Below are 16796 nucleotides of genomic sequence, written 5' to 3'. Positions count from 1 at the left end.
GTGGACTCTGAAAAAAGTTGGAGTCCATCAAAGGGGAGGCCTCCCACAGTATTTTGGGCCTCCCTAGGAAAACCAGACAGCTGCAGGTAAGACACTTGATGCATGACAACAGCAGTGGAGATGGATAAAGCTGCAGCACTGGTTGCCTCTAGGGAGGCTTGCTATGTTATCCTCACTAAGAGCTGACCTTCACCCATAATGGCTCTGAACTGTTTTTAGTGTTCCTCAGGGAGACAAGTGTTTAATTTACTATAATTGGTGTCATATTTTGCCATCAGAGCTTGGTAACTTGTGATCCTGAATTACAGGATTGCAGAAGAGTAGCTCTTGCGACAGAATATAGTAAGTCGTTTTTGGTCTTTACCATAAGGCATAGACTTTGTATGATGCTGTCTGGCATGTTCATTGACTACATCCATAACTAAAGAATTTGTTGGTGGGTGGGAGAAGAAGAACTCAGAATGTGTGTCTGCACATTTATATATAGGCGATGCCATGGCAGGGGTGTGCCAGTTTAATGTTAGCAGGTTTTTAAAGAGCCTAACTGACAGGTGATGCAATTCATGCAGCGAATTAGACCTCTTACATTCAACAAAGTTTATGTTGTGACTCTTGGACCTTTTCTAAAGAAATTTGGAGCAAACCAGCAATGTTTCATCAGCATGTGAAACGGTTTAAAAACATCAGCCAAAGAAGATAGTAGAGGCATTATCTGGCAATATGTGTAGGGATATTTTGCTCCTCAAAAGTTTCTTCCTGAGGCTACGGCTGCTGAGGAGGAAGAGAGGGAATAGGAAAATGTCTTTGTCTATGCTCCCCATGGGAGTAGCTAGGAGCTCTTGAAAACAGCTAGCAACAAAGAGTCCATGTTCCAAATATGGCCACTGATGTGGACCATAAGGTAGAGGAGGGGGCATTCAGGATTGATCATACCAATGAGGAGGGCCCCGAAAGTTATTTCTCCCAAGCCACGTCCCTCTCAGGGTAGGTGACCAAGGAGATGTCCTCACCATGATAAGATGGGAGATCCTTGAATAGAGATGCGGGAATCCCAGGAATCATCTTGAACATAGTCCAACAGCGTGGCAGAAAATGAAGGTAAAGTAGTTGTCTACCCTATGCAGCAGTTAACGGAAAGGTAAGAGGCAACAGGGAAAGAGATGGTCTCAGCAATCCAGTAGATCTTGGTACTCACAAGCACTTTGTATCCATTAGCAATGGAAACTCTGCTTCTTCAGAAACAAAAAGATCCCTGGAGTATCTTAATTTTTGTGGTACTGAATGTATCTGAGCCAAAGTCGACTGAGGCTCCATAAGAGTCGGGGTCAGTACCAATATTGTTGATTGTTTCACCGGTTTCTGTAAGTGTAAGGGCACTTATTCCTTCAGAGGCACGTGTCTAACAGTCAATGTCAGTACCTGAGATGTTGACAGCTTCTGGCACACTGATATACCAGACTGGGATACCAGTTTGGATACTGAGGTGGATGTTACTAGCCTCCAGGCATCAGAATGCTTGGGGTCTGCAAAGGGTACCAGTTTCCAAGAAGCAGAGTTCTTGGATCCATCAGTACCAAGGACATCTTCAGTATTGAAACATGCTTGGTACAGCGGCTCTTAGAGGAACTCAAAGTCTTTGACAAGTTCCTGGTAGCAGGACCACTTGGAGCCTCAAAGGTACCTATTCTGGGAACTGAGGGCTCCTGGGGTGACCAAGATTTCGTCGAAGAAGGCTCTCTGGTGGGAGACTCAGAACTTCTCTTCCTTGGAGCCTTGTCAGTACTTTCACCCTTATCTCACAAAGATCTCAGTGACTGGGATACAAAGGTCAACGGGGCAGTAAATGCAGCATATGGCTGATCTTCTGAGCCGGGTCTGAAGCTGGTCTGAGGGCTTGCTCCATCATGTGGAGCCAAAATTTAATTTCTCTGTTCTTTCTGGAACTGCTCTTAAAAGAAGTACAGATCTTACCCTTGGATGGTATTTGGATGTCCCCTAAACAGAGGCACCAAGAATGACCATCGCTAACCAAGATGGTCTAACAGCAGGAAAGGCAGCGCATGAAGCTTGGCATAACCCAGCATAACAAGCAAAGAAAAAAGGGCAGGTGAAAGGTGTTGGGTTTGACAGAAAAACAATGGTAAAAAAGGGGGTCTATCCAACCAACTAAAACTACACTAAGCGACAGTAAAAGGCAAGCTTCAGGAAAAACTGGAAGCAGGCATGCTAAAGGCACTATCCCAGGCTGTCTGGTGGTTGTGAAGGAACTGAGGACAGTTCACTCACACATCTCTATATATCCTCAGTACAGGCAGAGCCCTACTACTGAAAATCTCTGATCAAAGTGGAGCACTCATAAGGACACTACTTGAAGAACTGTTTTCCCTAGAAATCAGCCATTACCAATTGGGAGATGACCCCAAAACACTCCAAGCAAACAGTCTCACCTTGTGTTCTTCAGTGTGGAACACTGTTTTCTATGCTCAAGCCACACACACATTAATATTCAACACAATCAGTCCTGTAGGATCATCACAAGAACTTTGAAACTGACTCCCACACTGTCAGTATGCTGCCTCATGGGGATTGCATCACCATCAGCAAGGAAGGATGCATGCCAAAGAAAGGAGACAAAAACAACTGAATACTCTGAGACACCCACTGCATGGACACTTCCACCACCTGAGAGATGGAAGTCCAGAAAGAGCTTTGCCTCTGAAAATTTCTTACCCCAAAATACCATTATGGAAAGCTGAAGAGTAACAAAATGGAAAAAATGCTGATGATTGTCAAGAACCTGGCTCCTTCAGAACTCCTCCACTCAGGCACTGACCTTAAACAAAAACATTCGTAAACTCTAAATCAATTAAGAGCATGGGGGGCAAAAACTGGAGATATGACCAAGTGGAAGTTGAAGAATGTCTAGGCTTTCCACATTCACATTCGGGGCCAAACACTGCCTGATGCAATGCCCTCTGTCAACATCTTGCACTTTGAGGAACTATTTGAGAAAAGTGATAACACCAGGTCTTGGTTGCAGTTTTGGAGCAATAAGCTATGATGCTGGTGGTCAGTAAAAAGAGAGGTTCTTTCTAATCCAAATTTTCTGCTGGTTTTACAGACAGTTAAACAACTTCAGAGAGCCAGTAAGGAAGCAGGCTTTTTTTAAAATATACATGTATATATAGAGCCCTACCAAATTCATCGTCCATTTTGGTCAATTTCAGCCATAGGATTTTAAAAATTGTAAATTTCATTATTTCAGCTATTTAAATCTGAAATTTCACAATGTTGTAATTGTAGAGGTCCTGACCCAAAAAGGAGTTGTGTGTGTGTGGAGGGGGATGGGTCGCAAAGTTATTGTAGGAGGGGTTGCAGTACTGCGTCTTCAGAGCTGGGCAGCAGCAATGCAGAAATAAGGACGGTATGGTATGATATAGCCACCCTTACTTCTGCACTGCTGCTGGCGTGGCGCTGTCTACAGAGCTGGGTGCCCGGCCACTAGCCGCCGTTCTCCAGCCACCCAGCTCTGAAGGCAGTACAGAAGTAAGGGTGGCAATACTGGAAACCCCTAAAATAACCTTGTGATCCCCCCTGCAACTCCCTTTTGGGTCAGGGCCCCCAATTTGCAAAACACTGGTCTCCCCCATGAAATCAGTACAGTATAGGATAAAAGCACACAAAAGACCAGATTTCACAGTGGGAGACCAGATTTCACAGTCCGTGATGTATTTTTCATGGCCATTAATTTGGTAGGGCCCTACTAATAGGATAATTTCTCTCCATTCAAAGAAGTTACAATTAGCAACATGGAAACAGTATTTAAGTTACCATCCTAGCCTAGTAAATCTAACCATGCTACCACTAGCAATATCAATAGTGGCTTTAAGAAGACTGACATTTAGTCTTTAGAGCCAGTCAGGAACCATACACATCTTACACTATTGGTTACTATCCCACCATTAGAGCTGTAAGGATGGACATGCTAGTGCAGACAAGATGCCAGCAGGCACCAGTTTTAGCCACCATATAGGGTAGCCCTACTCTGAGCATGGTGAGCTGACAGCTGATAGAACGCTGTGAGCTGGTCTCTGTGGCACCCCCCACCACTCCCACTGCTGTAAAGACAGTCCTCCAGGCTCACCAGCCTGGTGTACTTAAACTATCTCCACACTTTGAAACAAAGATTTTAAGATCTGTAAACTTTTGCAGTATGAAGACAAGATATGTATTAAAAAGCATCAGTGAGAACGGCAGCTTGGGGAAATCCAGTTCAGTCACCACCTTTATCCCTCTACACCCCTACAGGGATCCACAGCAGTTATAATAGTTGCAAACTGGAATCCGCTCACAGTCACTACACTACTGCATCAGTTTTTGTTTTTAAGACTATGGAGAGCTGACTGGAGTCCTTGTAAGCACCAAAATAGGAGACTTTGCATGCTCTACAAAATGAGAGACGCTACACTGTTTTAAATCTTGATCCTATTATGGTTCCCCATCCCCAGGGGCGAGAGACTCACTGCAGGTATGTAATAAGAGTGCCCTGAGAAGACAGGAACTGTAAGGGAAAGGTGAAAAATACAAGGGACTAAGGAGTTCCTCAATGCAATAACTTTCTTGCCAATCAGTATTTAAGGGACATAAACATGGCTGGCCTAAAAAATGTCTTACCTTAAATACTGTCCCATAATGAAAGTTTACTTTCAGGATTCTAGGAGCATCTCTCAGCCCTTCCCAACAAATCCATTGTGTTCTCATAAGACACACTTCGCTTGTTGGACCTTGTGCACATTACACATTTTTGCACAGGTATAGCTACACTGGTACAAAATCCCAGAGTAAATGCAATGAACCAGTGTGACTTACTTCAGTTTCCAACTCGATAAAGTCACAACTGGTGCAACCCCAACTTTACACTGGTCAATCCATAACATAGACAACCCTTTGACCCATAACAAACAAAATGAGGGGGACAAACCACTGCATGCTTGTTTATTTTTAGAATGCAGCATAGATTCTAGTTTTAAAAGGCCAATTTACACCATTTATTCCTATCTCCCTATCAGTGCAGTATGTGTTATTTTACACTCACTACTCAGTCTACTTTTAAGTGTGCCAAGTGATGCTGCTTCTGCTACTTCCCTTGGGAGATTACTCCACAGGCTATAGATCTGCCAGGAATCTTTTCCTGATGTTCAGTCCAAGTTTTCCATTTCTGAATTTACATACCATTACTCCTAGCTATAGCTTCTTGTATTTAAGTTCTAAGCCATAACATTCCATCAATATAAATGTTTTGCATTCACAGATAGAGAAGGTGATGCTATTATCTTTGATAGAAATGATACTGGAAGGCAGAATGCAATTACACAGCTGCAGTTTAGTCAGGGACACCAGCCATCTGCACCCATGGAAAAAAAGGCAATTTTTAATTATTAAAAATCCTGAGTATGGTGACAGTTTTACACAGTACTCTATAAACATACATCCGTACACATTTTACAACTATGCTAATAAGGAGTTTTAACATTGAACAAGATAGGACAAGTTTGACGAGCTAGAAGAAATTTCAGAGAACAAATGCTGAGGATGTTTTTTGATAGCTAACAAGTCATAAATGCAAGATTTTCCAACTGCACTAAAAGGAGTGAAGAAATCCAATTTAAAAATCTTCTCGAGTTAAAGGCAAAAGCAACCATGACTGTACTATGTTTTGTATATTATTTTCTAAAAGGTCAAAAAGGTACTGAAAGTATTTTAAAAATTATTTAACACACCACAAGACATCTCCCTTGAGAATCAGTTTGCCTCTTCATCTTTTATAGAAAGTAGCTTGAACACCAGAACCATAGCACTGCTCAGACTGAAAGCGTTGAATGCATTTCCTCAAGGGTGACCGTAAATTTTACTTTTTGTGGGGATTTCTCTTTGTCTCTCCAGTGTGGAGGAAAATTTTCCACAGATATCTCATTTCATTCTCTAAATGCAGAACTGACTGGGTGTAGGGGGGGGGCAGAGTTTTGAAACTCCCACCTAATGGCATAAAAGCCACAACGAAAAACTTAAGGGGCTGTCCGTTCACATGCCCATATTACACATATATTAGTATTTTGGCTTTTTAACCACTGTTTTAAAATATGGGGTTTCTTAGCAAGCCAGATTAACACCATCAGACAGCGTATTTGTAATTCAAGCATAGTAAGTGATCAGACAAAGGTGCATTCTACAGCAAATATAGCAAGACACCAGCTGTAGCACCCCCCACCAGATCTCTCTGAACTGTTACCTTGCCCTGGGGTGCTGCAGCAAGCTGGCTTCCCCCAAAGCCCCAGGCTGCCCATGCAGAAAAGCGCCAGTCTCAGCACTCAGTCTGGGTTTAGAGAGCAGCAAATGCTTTCCAGTCTGGGTTTCAGAAACAGCTCATTTAATCTCATTCCACTGAACTGACTGCCCAATACTCAGCAAATAGGAGCAAGTGGCTATTTAATTGCAGGTTCCTCTATGACCTCTTAAAGGAGAGCCCATGCTCTCCCTACTTGAGCATCCGCTGATTGCTGGTGCCCCGCTTAGAGACACAAGGCTGGTCAGGTAGTATTTTGCATTGGACCAACTTCTGTTGTCATTTGAACAAAGTCACCCCCATCCACAAACAACTTCACTGACTTCTTATTTATTTCAGCCAGCTAAAACTACTCTCCTTGTTTTCAAAACCCTCTGTGGATTTGACCTGGGCTTTGTTTTCACTGCTAAAAAAGGTGTGGTTTTACCACTGGTTAATTAGTGCTCATTTAGTTAGCTACTGTGCTGTAAAATCCTAGTGGAGACAAGGCACCACACCTAGAGCATAGTGCTGACTTTGCAGTAAAAAACACAGGTGCCATTGGGCAGGTCTACACTTTAAAAGGTGCAGCTGCGCCACTATAGTGCTTCATTACGTCCATACCTATGTCCCCTCGAGTAACCATAGCACTGTCTACACAGGGGGCTAGGTCAGTATAAATACATCTCTCAGGGCTGGGGATTTTTCCCATCTTCTGGGCTGTGAAGACATAGCCTAGCTGGCCAACTTCACTTACTTTGGGCAATATTCTGGTTTCAGTCACGGTGACCTAACTGTAGAACTCCTCCCCCTAAAACTAGGAATTACTCCTGATTTACACCTGTGTAACAGATCAGAATCCAGCCCAGGCGTACCTCTCCCCTCTTGCTTGGTCATTTAGGCACCAGGGTGCTGCAGCCCTATCAGAGTTGAGGTGCAAGCGTCACAAGGGTGTGTGCATGCTAGGGACACTTGAACCAGTGTAACAACATCAACACAGGTTTCAGAGGAGCAGCCGTGTTAGTCTGTATTCGCAAAAAGAAAAGGAGTACTAGTGGCCCCTTAGAGACTAACCAATTTATCTGAGCATAAGCTTTCGGGAGCTACAGCTCACTTCATCGGAGGTGGGCCCCCGGGGCCTTAAGCAATAGCTTAGTCTGCTGCTTATGCCTAGCCCCGGTTCTGCCCCCGCCCTGCAAGCTCAGGTCAGCCCCGCTTCCCTGCGAGTCGCCAGCCCGGCGGGGCCGCCCCTGCTGCCCTGCGAGTCGCCAGCCCGGCGGGGCCGCCCCTGCTGCCCTAGGAGCTGGGGGGCGCGGTTCGTCCGAAACCAGGCGGAACTCAGGGCCGATTCCCTCGGAGCGCGGGGTCACCGGGGAGCGGGGCCGACAACCAGCGAGCGCTGCCCGCCGGACCCAGGCAGCCCCCAGGGGGCAGCGAGCCACGCGGACCCGCCCAGGCACCCCGGGGAGCGGACTCGCCCCTGCCGGCGCTCACCTGGCCCGCGCAGCACGGCGCGGACATCCCCGCTCCCGGCGGCGGGGCTCGGCTCTCGGCAGCGTCCGCAGCCAGCGAGCAGGGGGCGCCGCCTCACCCGGCTCCGGCGAGGCTCAGCGGCAGCCGCCCCATGCGGAAGCGGCCAGCCCGGGAGACAGCCCTAGGTGCCCCCGCGGCTTGGCTCGGCGGGCAGGACACAAGCGCCCAGCTCGCTCCAGGCAGCCGGACAGGACAGGACTTGACTTGACTTTAGCCCAGCCCAGCCCAGCCCAGCCCCTCCTGCAGAGCTTCCGCTGTCGTCAGGTTGGCGGCGCGGCACGGCCCTCATTGGCTTTCCGCCGCAGGGAGCGTCTCCAGCAGTTGACAAGAACTTGGGGGGGGGGAATAAACAAGGGGAAAGAGTCAAATTGTCAACTGCTGGAAATGGCCCACCTTGATTATCACTACAAAAGGTGCCCCCCCCCGCCCCCCTGCTGGCAATTGCTCACCTTTCCTGATCACTCTGGTTACAGCGTGCGTGGTAACACCCATTGTTTCATGTTCTCTGTGTATATAAATCTCCCCACTGTATTTTCCAGGGTATGCATCCGATGACGTGAGCTGTAGCACGAAAAGCTCATGCTCAAATAAATTGGTTAGTCTCTAAGGTGCCACAAGTCCTCCTGTTCTTTTTGCAGATACAGGCTGCTACTCTGAAACCCAAGAGTCCAGTGGCTCAGAGGAGAATGAGTGTGTGGCTAAAACAAACGATCAGGGTTCAAAATAGCCGATTCTAGTCCCTGGTCTTGGTGGGCTGCGCCTAGGCTGTGGGGGGTTATGCCAGCAGAGCTACGGCGCTGTACCTATACCGCTATTGTCAGTCTACACCGGCACCGCTTTAACGTGCCTTGTGTGGTCGCAGAGCAGCAACCACCTCCAGGAGGGGAGCAGCGCCCAGCGGTGGTGCACTGTCTACACTGAGGCTTTACAGTGCTGAAATTTGCTGCGCTCAGCGGGGTGTTCTTTCACACCCCTGAGCCAGAAAGCTGCAGTGCTGTAAATTGCCAGTGTAGACAAGCTGTCATGTAGATCTTAGTGCGTCCCTGGGCGCCAAACCAGCAGACCATGGTTCTTTGCACTTTTATGATAATAAAACACAGAGCTGTAACTAGGCATTTTAGCACCCAGCGAGAGCAAGCATCTTTGTACCCCCTAACATTTTTTGGGGTCATTTTTCCACCCAGAAGTGTTCTGTGGCTCCCCAGATGTTTTGGTTGCACCCCCCCACACCCCAAATCAGACAGGCTGGGTGGTCTGCTAAGGTGAGTCAGGGTGGAGGTGGTGCTCCTCCACTCCCCAGCACCACCACACCGGACTGGCCCTAGCAAGCAGGTCTTTATGTTGCCTCCGTTTTGGCCCCATTTTCCCACCTCTGTGGCTTTGCGCCATGGGTAGATGCCCCTCTCAGGCTATGGCCCTGATAAAACTGCTACCTATATGATGTTAAATACACACACATACTCAGTCACCCTTCATCCCTCCTGCCCCATGAAAGTATATTTATTTCTGGTAATAACATTACAGGCCATTTAAGGGAAGGAATTTGTACAGTATGTTCCTACATTGCGGTGTTTTTAGAGTCAATAATCTTGGGTGTGAGTTTGTAAAACTCCAAATGAGACACAGACCTGCAAAACACATGGCCACTGGGAGGGATTTTTCTCCACAACAAATCTTCCCTAAAAGTCAACTCAGCTGTTTCACCCTCTTGCAAATAAAAGAAATAAATCCTTATTTCTTTCCATTGCCTTCCAGGATGCTTTATTTCAACATCTTCTATACCACAGTGTAAACAGGAGCCTTGGCTGATGAGCAATTAAGAACCACCACGTTATTGTGTTTTTAACATTAGCTAGTTAGTTATTTGATGCTTTTTTATGGTGCATATCCCTATAGGATCTGAGGCTTCAAAAACATCAACTAATTTATCCTCACAACTCTTCTGTGAGGCAGATGTTCGATTAAAGTAATAATATGTGTATGTTATGGGAAAATGTGAGAAAGAAAAGCCTAGAACAGACCCTGGATTGGCCTGACCATTAGAAGGAAATAGGCCTCTCAGCCTGCTGAGTCTGTGCTAATTGAGATATGCCTGTCAGTTTATAAGGTCCGTGTTAATTGTAGAAACACATCCCGAAACAAAAAGTCTGTTCTAAAGTGATAAGATTACCATTAAGGGCAGCTGGTGTTACAACTGTTTTCCTGAACTCAGGAATAAGATCTGTTAACCCCCATACTTGCATTTTTATCTTGTTTGTTTTCTTTTTATGTAACAAGTGGTATGAATAGGTTTATTGGAGTCTGTCATGCCCCAGTGATTTTAGAATGGTTATGTTAAAGAATGAATAGGTAATAAAATGTAGATGTGATAGAAAAAATGTTAAGTGAAATAGAGCGATTGCGATTGTATGTTTGTAAAGTTGAAGCACCAGCCTTAGAATCATAATAAACGACACCACATCTGGAGGAAGAAAAACAGCTACCCTCCGACAGGACCATTTGGCCGAAGAATGCACTGGGAGAGATAACCCGATAACCCTGAATCCATCCCAACTGCCCCAAGGACAGGGAGAACGGAGGCAACAAGATAACAACAAACCGTCATTGCTGTGCCATCTGCGTGATTGATTGTCACTTCAAACGTGAGAACACCATGACGAGGCAAACCCCATAGACTTGGATAAGGATGGATCCCTATAAAGACAGACCCTAAAGACTGAGGACTTTGGGTCTGTTTGTGCAACCAACTTCCAGGAGCATCGGATGCGCATCTGACAAGGCCCGGCTCCATCCTCGTGTCCAGGCCACCTGGCTAGTGACTTGTCATGAGCAACTCCTAGGCTGGTAATTATGATAACAACCTTGCAGAACTTGTGTGTGTGTGAATGAGTGTGTGAGTTAATGGAATGTTATAGCTATAACTGGTTTCAGAGTAGCAGCCATGTTAGTATATATTCGCAAAAAGAAAAGGAGTACTTGTGGCACCTTAGAGACTAACCAATTTATTTGAGCATAAGCTTTCGTGAGCTACAGCTCGCTTCGTCGGATGCATACTGTGGAATACTTTCCACAGCATGCATCCGATGAAGTGAGCTGTAGCTCACGAAAGCTCATGCTCAAATAAATTGGTTAGTCTCTAAAGTGCCACAAGTACTCCTTTTGTTATAGCTATAACTGATTGCTTACTCTGATTCTTTCTGTATTCACAATAAACGTGGTGTATTGCCTTATCCCTGGAATAAGATCCTGCTGGTTTTCATTTTCTAAGTATAACACAGAGGAGTATTATTATCCCTATTTTTACATATGGGGAAACGGAGGTACAGAGCTACTGAAGAGTATGACTCAGCCCCACTCAGGGGAACATGCTTGTGGACTTCCTAGATTGCTCTTACTAGGGTAACCAGCAGCTACATGCCTGATACTCCGGAAGGTGAGGAAAAAGCAGGATGTTGGCTCTGTCCCCAGCGCCCAAGGCTCCAGCTCCAGAAAAGGATAGAGGTGGCAGATTACTTCAGCCCAAGAGCAAGGAAGGAATTATGTCTCCTAAAACAAATTATTTCCCTCCTGGAGCGGCACATCTATACCCTATCCCTTACATAGGGCTGTGCCTAAAGGCACAATCTAGCCTGAAGCGACATGTCCAAGATCATACTCAAAATCTGTGTCAGGACTCAGAATAGAATCATATCTTCTGAGTGCCAGTCCAGTGTCTGAACCTTAAAACCATCATTCCTAGCAGCTGCTTATGGGTAATGATTATTCCTCAACAAAATCCATAGACTTCAGTGCACTTGTCTTGCACACTAAACACAGTAGAGTTACACAGTGGGCCTAGATCTTGATCTCACTTAAACTAGTGCATACAAGTAGTGGATCCATTCAAATCACTGGAATTATAATACTGGGATCAGATTAGTGTGAGCTCAGAACCATGTAACAGAGACTGTAATTGAAGTTAGGCCAATAAAAGTTATTACCTCACTCACCTTATCTCTGGTTCACTAATAAGCATTTTAAAAATTCCTTATTTTTACTATTTAGACTACAGTGGATTCAATGTGAAAAGTTTGTAAACATAATTTTTAAAAAGGCCATGCATCTGCATGATCTCTTCTTGAAAGTCTACAAATATAAATTTACATTGTGATAAACTGACCTCTACTGGACAAAATCTGAACAGCTCAGCTGTGTCCCATAGGTGTTATATTGCTCACAGCTAAAGGAAAAGAACCTTTTTAAGCTCAAATGATGGAAGTCTTTGCTTCTAGAACAGCAGGCTCTGAGCTCTAGCCCTATTGTTGCTGTTAAGTTTTCGGTGGCCAATGTATGTAGCAAACTGAGATCTGAAGTAGTGGTGGCAGTCATGGATTTCTCACATTCCTATAAACAAAAGGCATGTGAAGCATTGTTTTTCTTGCTATTGCAAACAAAGAAGATGAAGCATAAGATAAATGTAGATGATCTTGCAGTAGTGTGACAGCTTTTTGAGAAGATGGCTGAATTTAATATACCATGCACGGCACTTTTTATAGACTTCTGTCAGGCCTTTGATTCAGCGCATTGAGCAAATGTGTGGGATCCAATGAGGCAACTTGGCATGCATGGAAAGATACTGTCATTGACAGAAGAGTTCTGTAATGGAACAGGAAGCAGTGTTCCAAGTCAATGGCAGATACAAGGCATGGCTTCCTTTTTCCCCAGGAGTCCAGCAAGCTTGTGTGCACCCACCATCATTGTTCAGTATCAGCATTGATTAGTTGATGGATAAGTTTGGAGACAACTGTCAGTGGTACTGAGCTGAACGCCATTCTGCTTTGCACCTTGAATATGCTGATGACATTGTCTTGTTGGCTCAGCCTGGTGAATCTCTGCAGCTGATGGCTGATGTGGTCAGACAAGAAGCAGTACACAATGGTCTGCTTATTAATCCAGAGAAAACTAAGTGTCTGGTCATTACCACCAAGCAGCCTTGAGCTCCAGATTAAAATCAGCACAGTATTAACCTGTCTGGATGGGACATGGAGCCGGTAGCAACTGTCAAATACTTGGGCAGCATCATCATAGACAGCAGTAGGTGGTGCTCAAAAGATATGGCCCCTTGTATAGCCAGGGGCAACTCTAGTGCAGATTCTGCCTAGGGTGTCCGGGGAGGCCAGGCCAAACCTGAGTGGTGCTGCAACCCCATCTGCCAGGTTGCAATTCCACTCACTCAAATTTGGTTGGGCTGCCATTCCATTATAGACTCATAGACTTTAAGATCAGAAGGGACCATCATGATCATCTAGTCTGACCTCCTATGCATTGCAGGCCACAGAACCTCACCCACCTACTTTTGTAATAGACCCCTAACCTCTGGCTGAGTTACTGAAGTCCACAAATCATAAAGACTTCAAGTTACAGAGAATTCACCATTGACACTAGTTTAAACCTGCAAGTGAGCCATGCCCTGTGCTGCAGAGGAAGGTGAAAAACTCCCAAGTCTCTGACCCAGGGTAAAATTCCTTCCTCACCCCAAATTTGGTGATCAGTTAGACCCTGAACATGTGGGCAAGACCCACCAGGCAGACACCTGGGAAAGAATTTGCTGTAGTAACTCAGAACCCTCCCAATGTAGTGTCCCATCTCTGGCTTTTGGAGATTTTTGCTATAGGCAGCTGCCAATGGTCCACGCGCCATCGTAGGCAGTCCCATCAAAACATCCCATCCATAAACTTATGAAGTGCAGTCTTGAAGCCAGTTAGGTTTTTTGCCTCCACTGCTCCCTTTGGAAGGTTGTTCCAGAACTTCACTCCTCTGATGGTTAGAAGCCTTCATCTAATTTTGAGCCTAAACTTGTTGATGGCCACTTTACAGCCATTTGTTCTTGTGTCCATATTGGTATTTAACTTAAATAACTCCTTTTCCACCCTGGTATTTATCCCTCTCATTTATAGAGAGCAGTCATCTCTCTCCTCAGCCTTCTTTTGGTTAAGCTAAACAAGCCAAGCTCTTTCAGTCTCCTCTCATAAGGTAGGTTTCACAGTAGCAGCCGTGTTAGTCTGTATTCGCAAAAAGAAAAGGAGTACTTGTGGCACCTTAGAGAATAACCAATTTATCTGAGCATAAGCTTTCGTGAGCTACAGCTCACTTCATCAGATGCATAAAGTGGAAAGTACAGTGAGGAGATTTTATACATACACACAGACCATGAAAAAATATACATTGTAAGGAGAGTGATCACTTAAGATGAGCTATTACCAGCAGGAGAGTGGGATGGGGGGAGAGAAAACCTTTTGAAGTGATAATCAAGGTGGGCCATTTCCAGCACATTTCCAGGAGTTAACAAGAACGTCTGAGGAACAGTGGAGGTGGGGGTGGGGGGAGGAATAAACAAGGGGAAATAGTTTCACTTATGTAACCCTTCTGCCCGTCAGAGTTGGCAGCAACAAGGGCCGGGTTCAATATCTAGGGGATCCATTCCGATAACACAATGCAAACCGGCTCAAGCCCCCACCCAGTGACCTGGGACAAATATATACCACCCCTGCTGGGCGTCTCCAAGAGGCGATACTTCCCCTCTTGCAAGCACATAGTCTGAGTGTAGCAAAAAGCCTTTTAATAACAGAGAGAAACAATGTGGCATTATGTTGGGGAAACACCACCAACAGGATTCATAACACAACCCATGAGCAAAAAAGCCCACCCCAAGCAAATTGGGGCATGCCCCTTTCCCTTTGGTTCTTGAGTCCGGCAACCCCAAATCACCCAAAGTCCCAAAAGTCCAATGACCCAAAAGTTTCTGTCCCTGGTCAGGGCAGCCCCAGCGTTCGAAAGTTTATCTGTGGAGCTTTACCTCCCAACCTGGGTGGAGATGGGACGGGGGTAAGAGGCACCTTACATGATCTGAAGCTGACCGCCCCACAGCTCCACAGGCCTTCACTCCGCTCCGCTCCACCAGCCACCCCACGAACTCCTTCGCTCAGCTCCGCTCCGCAGCCCACAAGCAGCTCCCGCCGTCCCACGAACTGCGCCACCAGCCAGTCCACAAACTGCTCCGCGTCCCACCAGCAGCTCCCGCCGTCCTACGAACTGCTCCACCAGCCTGTCCACCAGGCACTCCAGCCATCCCGCAAACTGCTCCACAATATATCTTCAGGCTCCCCCACTACTTAACACAACGCTCAGTGATTTCAGCTCTTAGTCAGTTCAGCTCTTTGGTGAATTCAGCTTGTAGTAGGGGAGCCTCAGTGCTGGTGCACTATTAGCCCAAAGTGAGCTCAGCAGCCTGTAACTAGACTCCTAATGGAATCAAAATTAGCTCTGATATTCCACAGTGGAGAGAGGAGGAAGGGCAATTAGCATGTAAGGCCCTCACCAAGGGGCCCATGCCACCAAGCATTAATACTTGTCCCCAGCCTCTCTCTCAATTCACAGAGTTTTGGAACCCATGATCATTGCCTAGCGAGTGCCACTTAGTTGATGGTGACTTATCATAACAAAAGGCCTAGCACAGTTCCCATAGTCAGGGTAATAACAATTTATTCTTCCTGCCCCAATAACAGCGACACTGGGGATCCCACAGCAGCCAAAGTGACCATTTGGGCAGCTATGGCCTCGTTCTAGGCGGGGTGGGTGTGCCTATGCAAATGAGATCAGCCCCTGAAGTTCTTTTCCACAACTTGCCACACCTCACCACCAGATGTCAGGGTGGAGCTCGTCCTGACACTGCTTACACTTAGTATAATGACTCAACCGCTCCCAGTCTCTATTCAAGCCTAAGTTAATTGTATCCAATTTGCAAATTAATTCCAATTCAACAGTCTCTCCTTGGAGTCTGTTTTCAAAGTTTTTTTGTTGAAGGATAGTTACTTTGAGATCAGAAATCGAATGTCCAGAGAGGTTGAAGTGTTCTCCAACTGATTTATGAATGTTATAATTCTTGACATCTGATTTGTGTCCATTTATTCTTTTACGTAGAGACTGTCCAGTTTGACCAATGTACATGGCAGAGGGGCATTGCTGGCACATGATGGCATATATTACATTGGTAGATGTGCAGGTGAACGAGCCTCTGATAGTGTGGCTGATGTGATTAGGCCCTATGATGGTGTCCCCTGAATAGATATGTGGACACAGTTGGCAACAGGCTTTGTTGCAAGGATAGGTTCCTGGGTTAGTGGTTCTGCGTGTGGTGTGTGGCTGCTGGTGAGTATTTGCTTCAGGTTGGGGGGCTGTCTGTAGGCAAGGACTGGCCTGTCTCCCAAGATTTGTGAGAGTGATGGGTCGTCCTTCAGGATAGGTTGTAGATCCTTGATAGTGTGTTGGAGAGGTTTTAGTTGGGGGCTGAAGGTGACGGCTAGTGGCGTTCTGTTATTTTCTTTGTTGGGCCTGTCCTGTAGTAGGTGACTTCTGGGTACTCTTCTGGCTCTGTCAATCTGTTTCTTCACTTCAGCAGGTGGGTATTGTAGTTGTAAGAATGCTTGATAGAGATCTTGTAGGTGTTTGTCTCTGTCTGAGGGGTTGGAGCAAATGCAGTTGTATCGTAGAGCTTGGCTGTAGACAATGGATCGTGTGGTGTGGTCTGGGTGAAAGCTGGAGGCATGTAGGTAGGAATAGCGGTCAGTAGGTTTTCGGTATAGGGTGGTGTTTATGTGACCATCGTTTATTAGCACTGTAGTGTCCAGGAAGTGGATCTCTTGTGTGGACTGGTCCAGGCTGAGGTTGATGGTGGGATGGAAATTGTTGAAATCCAGGTGGAATTACTCAAGGGCTTCTTTTCCATGGGTCCAGATGATGAAGATGTCATCAATATAGCGCAAGTAGAGTATGGGCATTAGGGGACGAGAGCTGAGGAAGCGTTGTTCTAAGTGAGCCATAAAAATGTTGGCATACTGTGGGGCCATGCGGGTACCCATAGAAGAGCCGCTGATTTGAAGGTATACATTGTCCCCAAATGTGA

The 16796-nt window shown here is 45.9% G+C and overlaps 1 protein-coding gene across 2 annotated transcripts in view; it reads right to left on the bottom strand.

Annotated features, from left to right (window-relative positions):
- The window catches only part of SERINC5 (serine incorporator 5), a 52952-nt gene extending 44626 nt beyond the window's left edge, over positions 1–8326 (bottom strand). Inside the window, exon 1 of one of the 2 annotated variants that reach the window (XM_084629666.1) lies at positions 8305–8326. Coding sequence is in view for 1 of the 2 variants with exons in the window: in XM_084629665.1 (XP_084485791.1) it covers positions 7817–7843 (27 nt within the window). In the remaining variant the exon portion in view is untranslated. Of the gene's footprint in view, positions 1–7816; positions 8070–8304 lie in introns of those variants that run through there. The other variant, XM_084629665.1, reaches the window with a different exon arrangement.
- Between the last annotated feature and the right edge of the window lie 8470 nt (positions 8327–16796).

The sequence above is a fragment of the Lepidochelys olivacea genome (assembly GCF_965140295.1).
Source record: "Lepidochelys olivacea isolate rLepOli2 genome assembly, chromosome: 5".
Classification (NCBI taxonomy): domain Eukaryota; kingdom Metazoa; phylum Chordata; order Testudines; family Cheloniidae; genus Lepidochelys; species Lepidochelys olivacea.
This window is presented reverse-complemented; position numbering and strand designations above follow the sequence as displayed.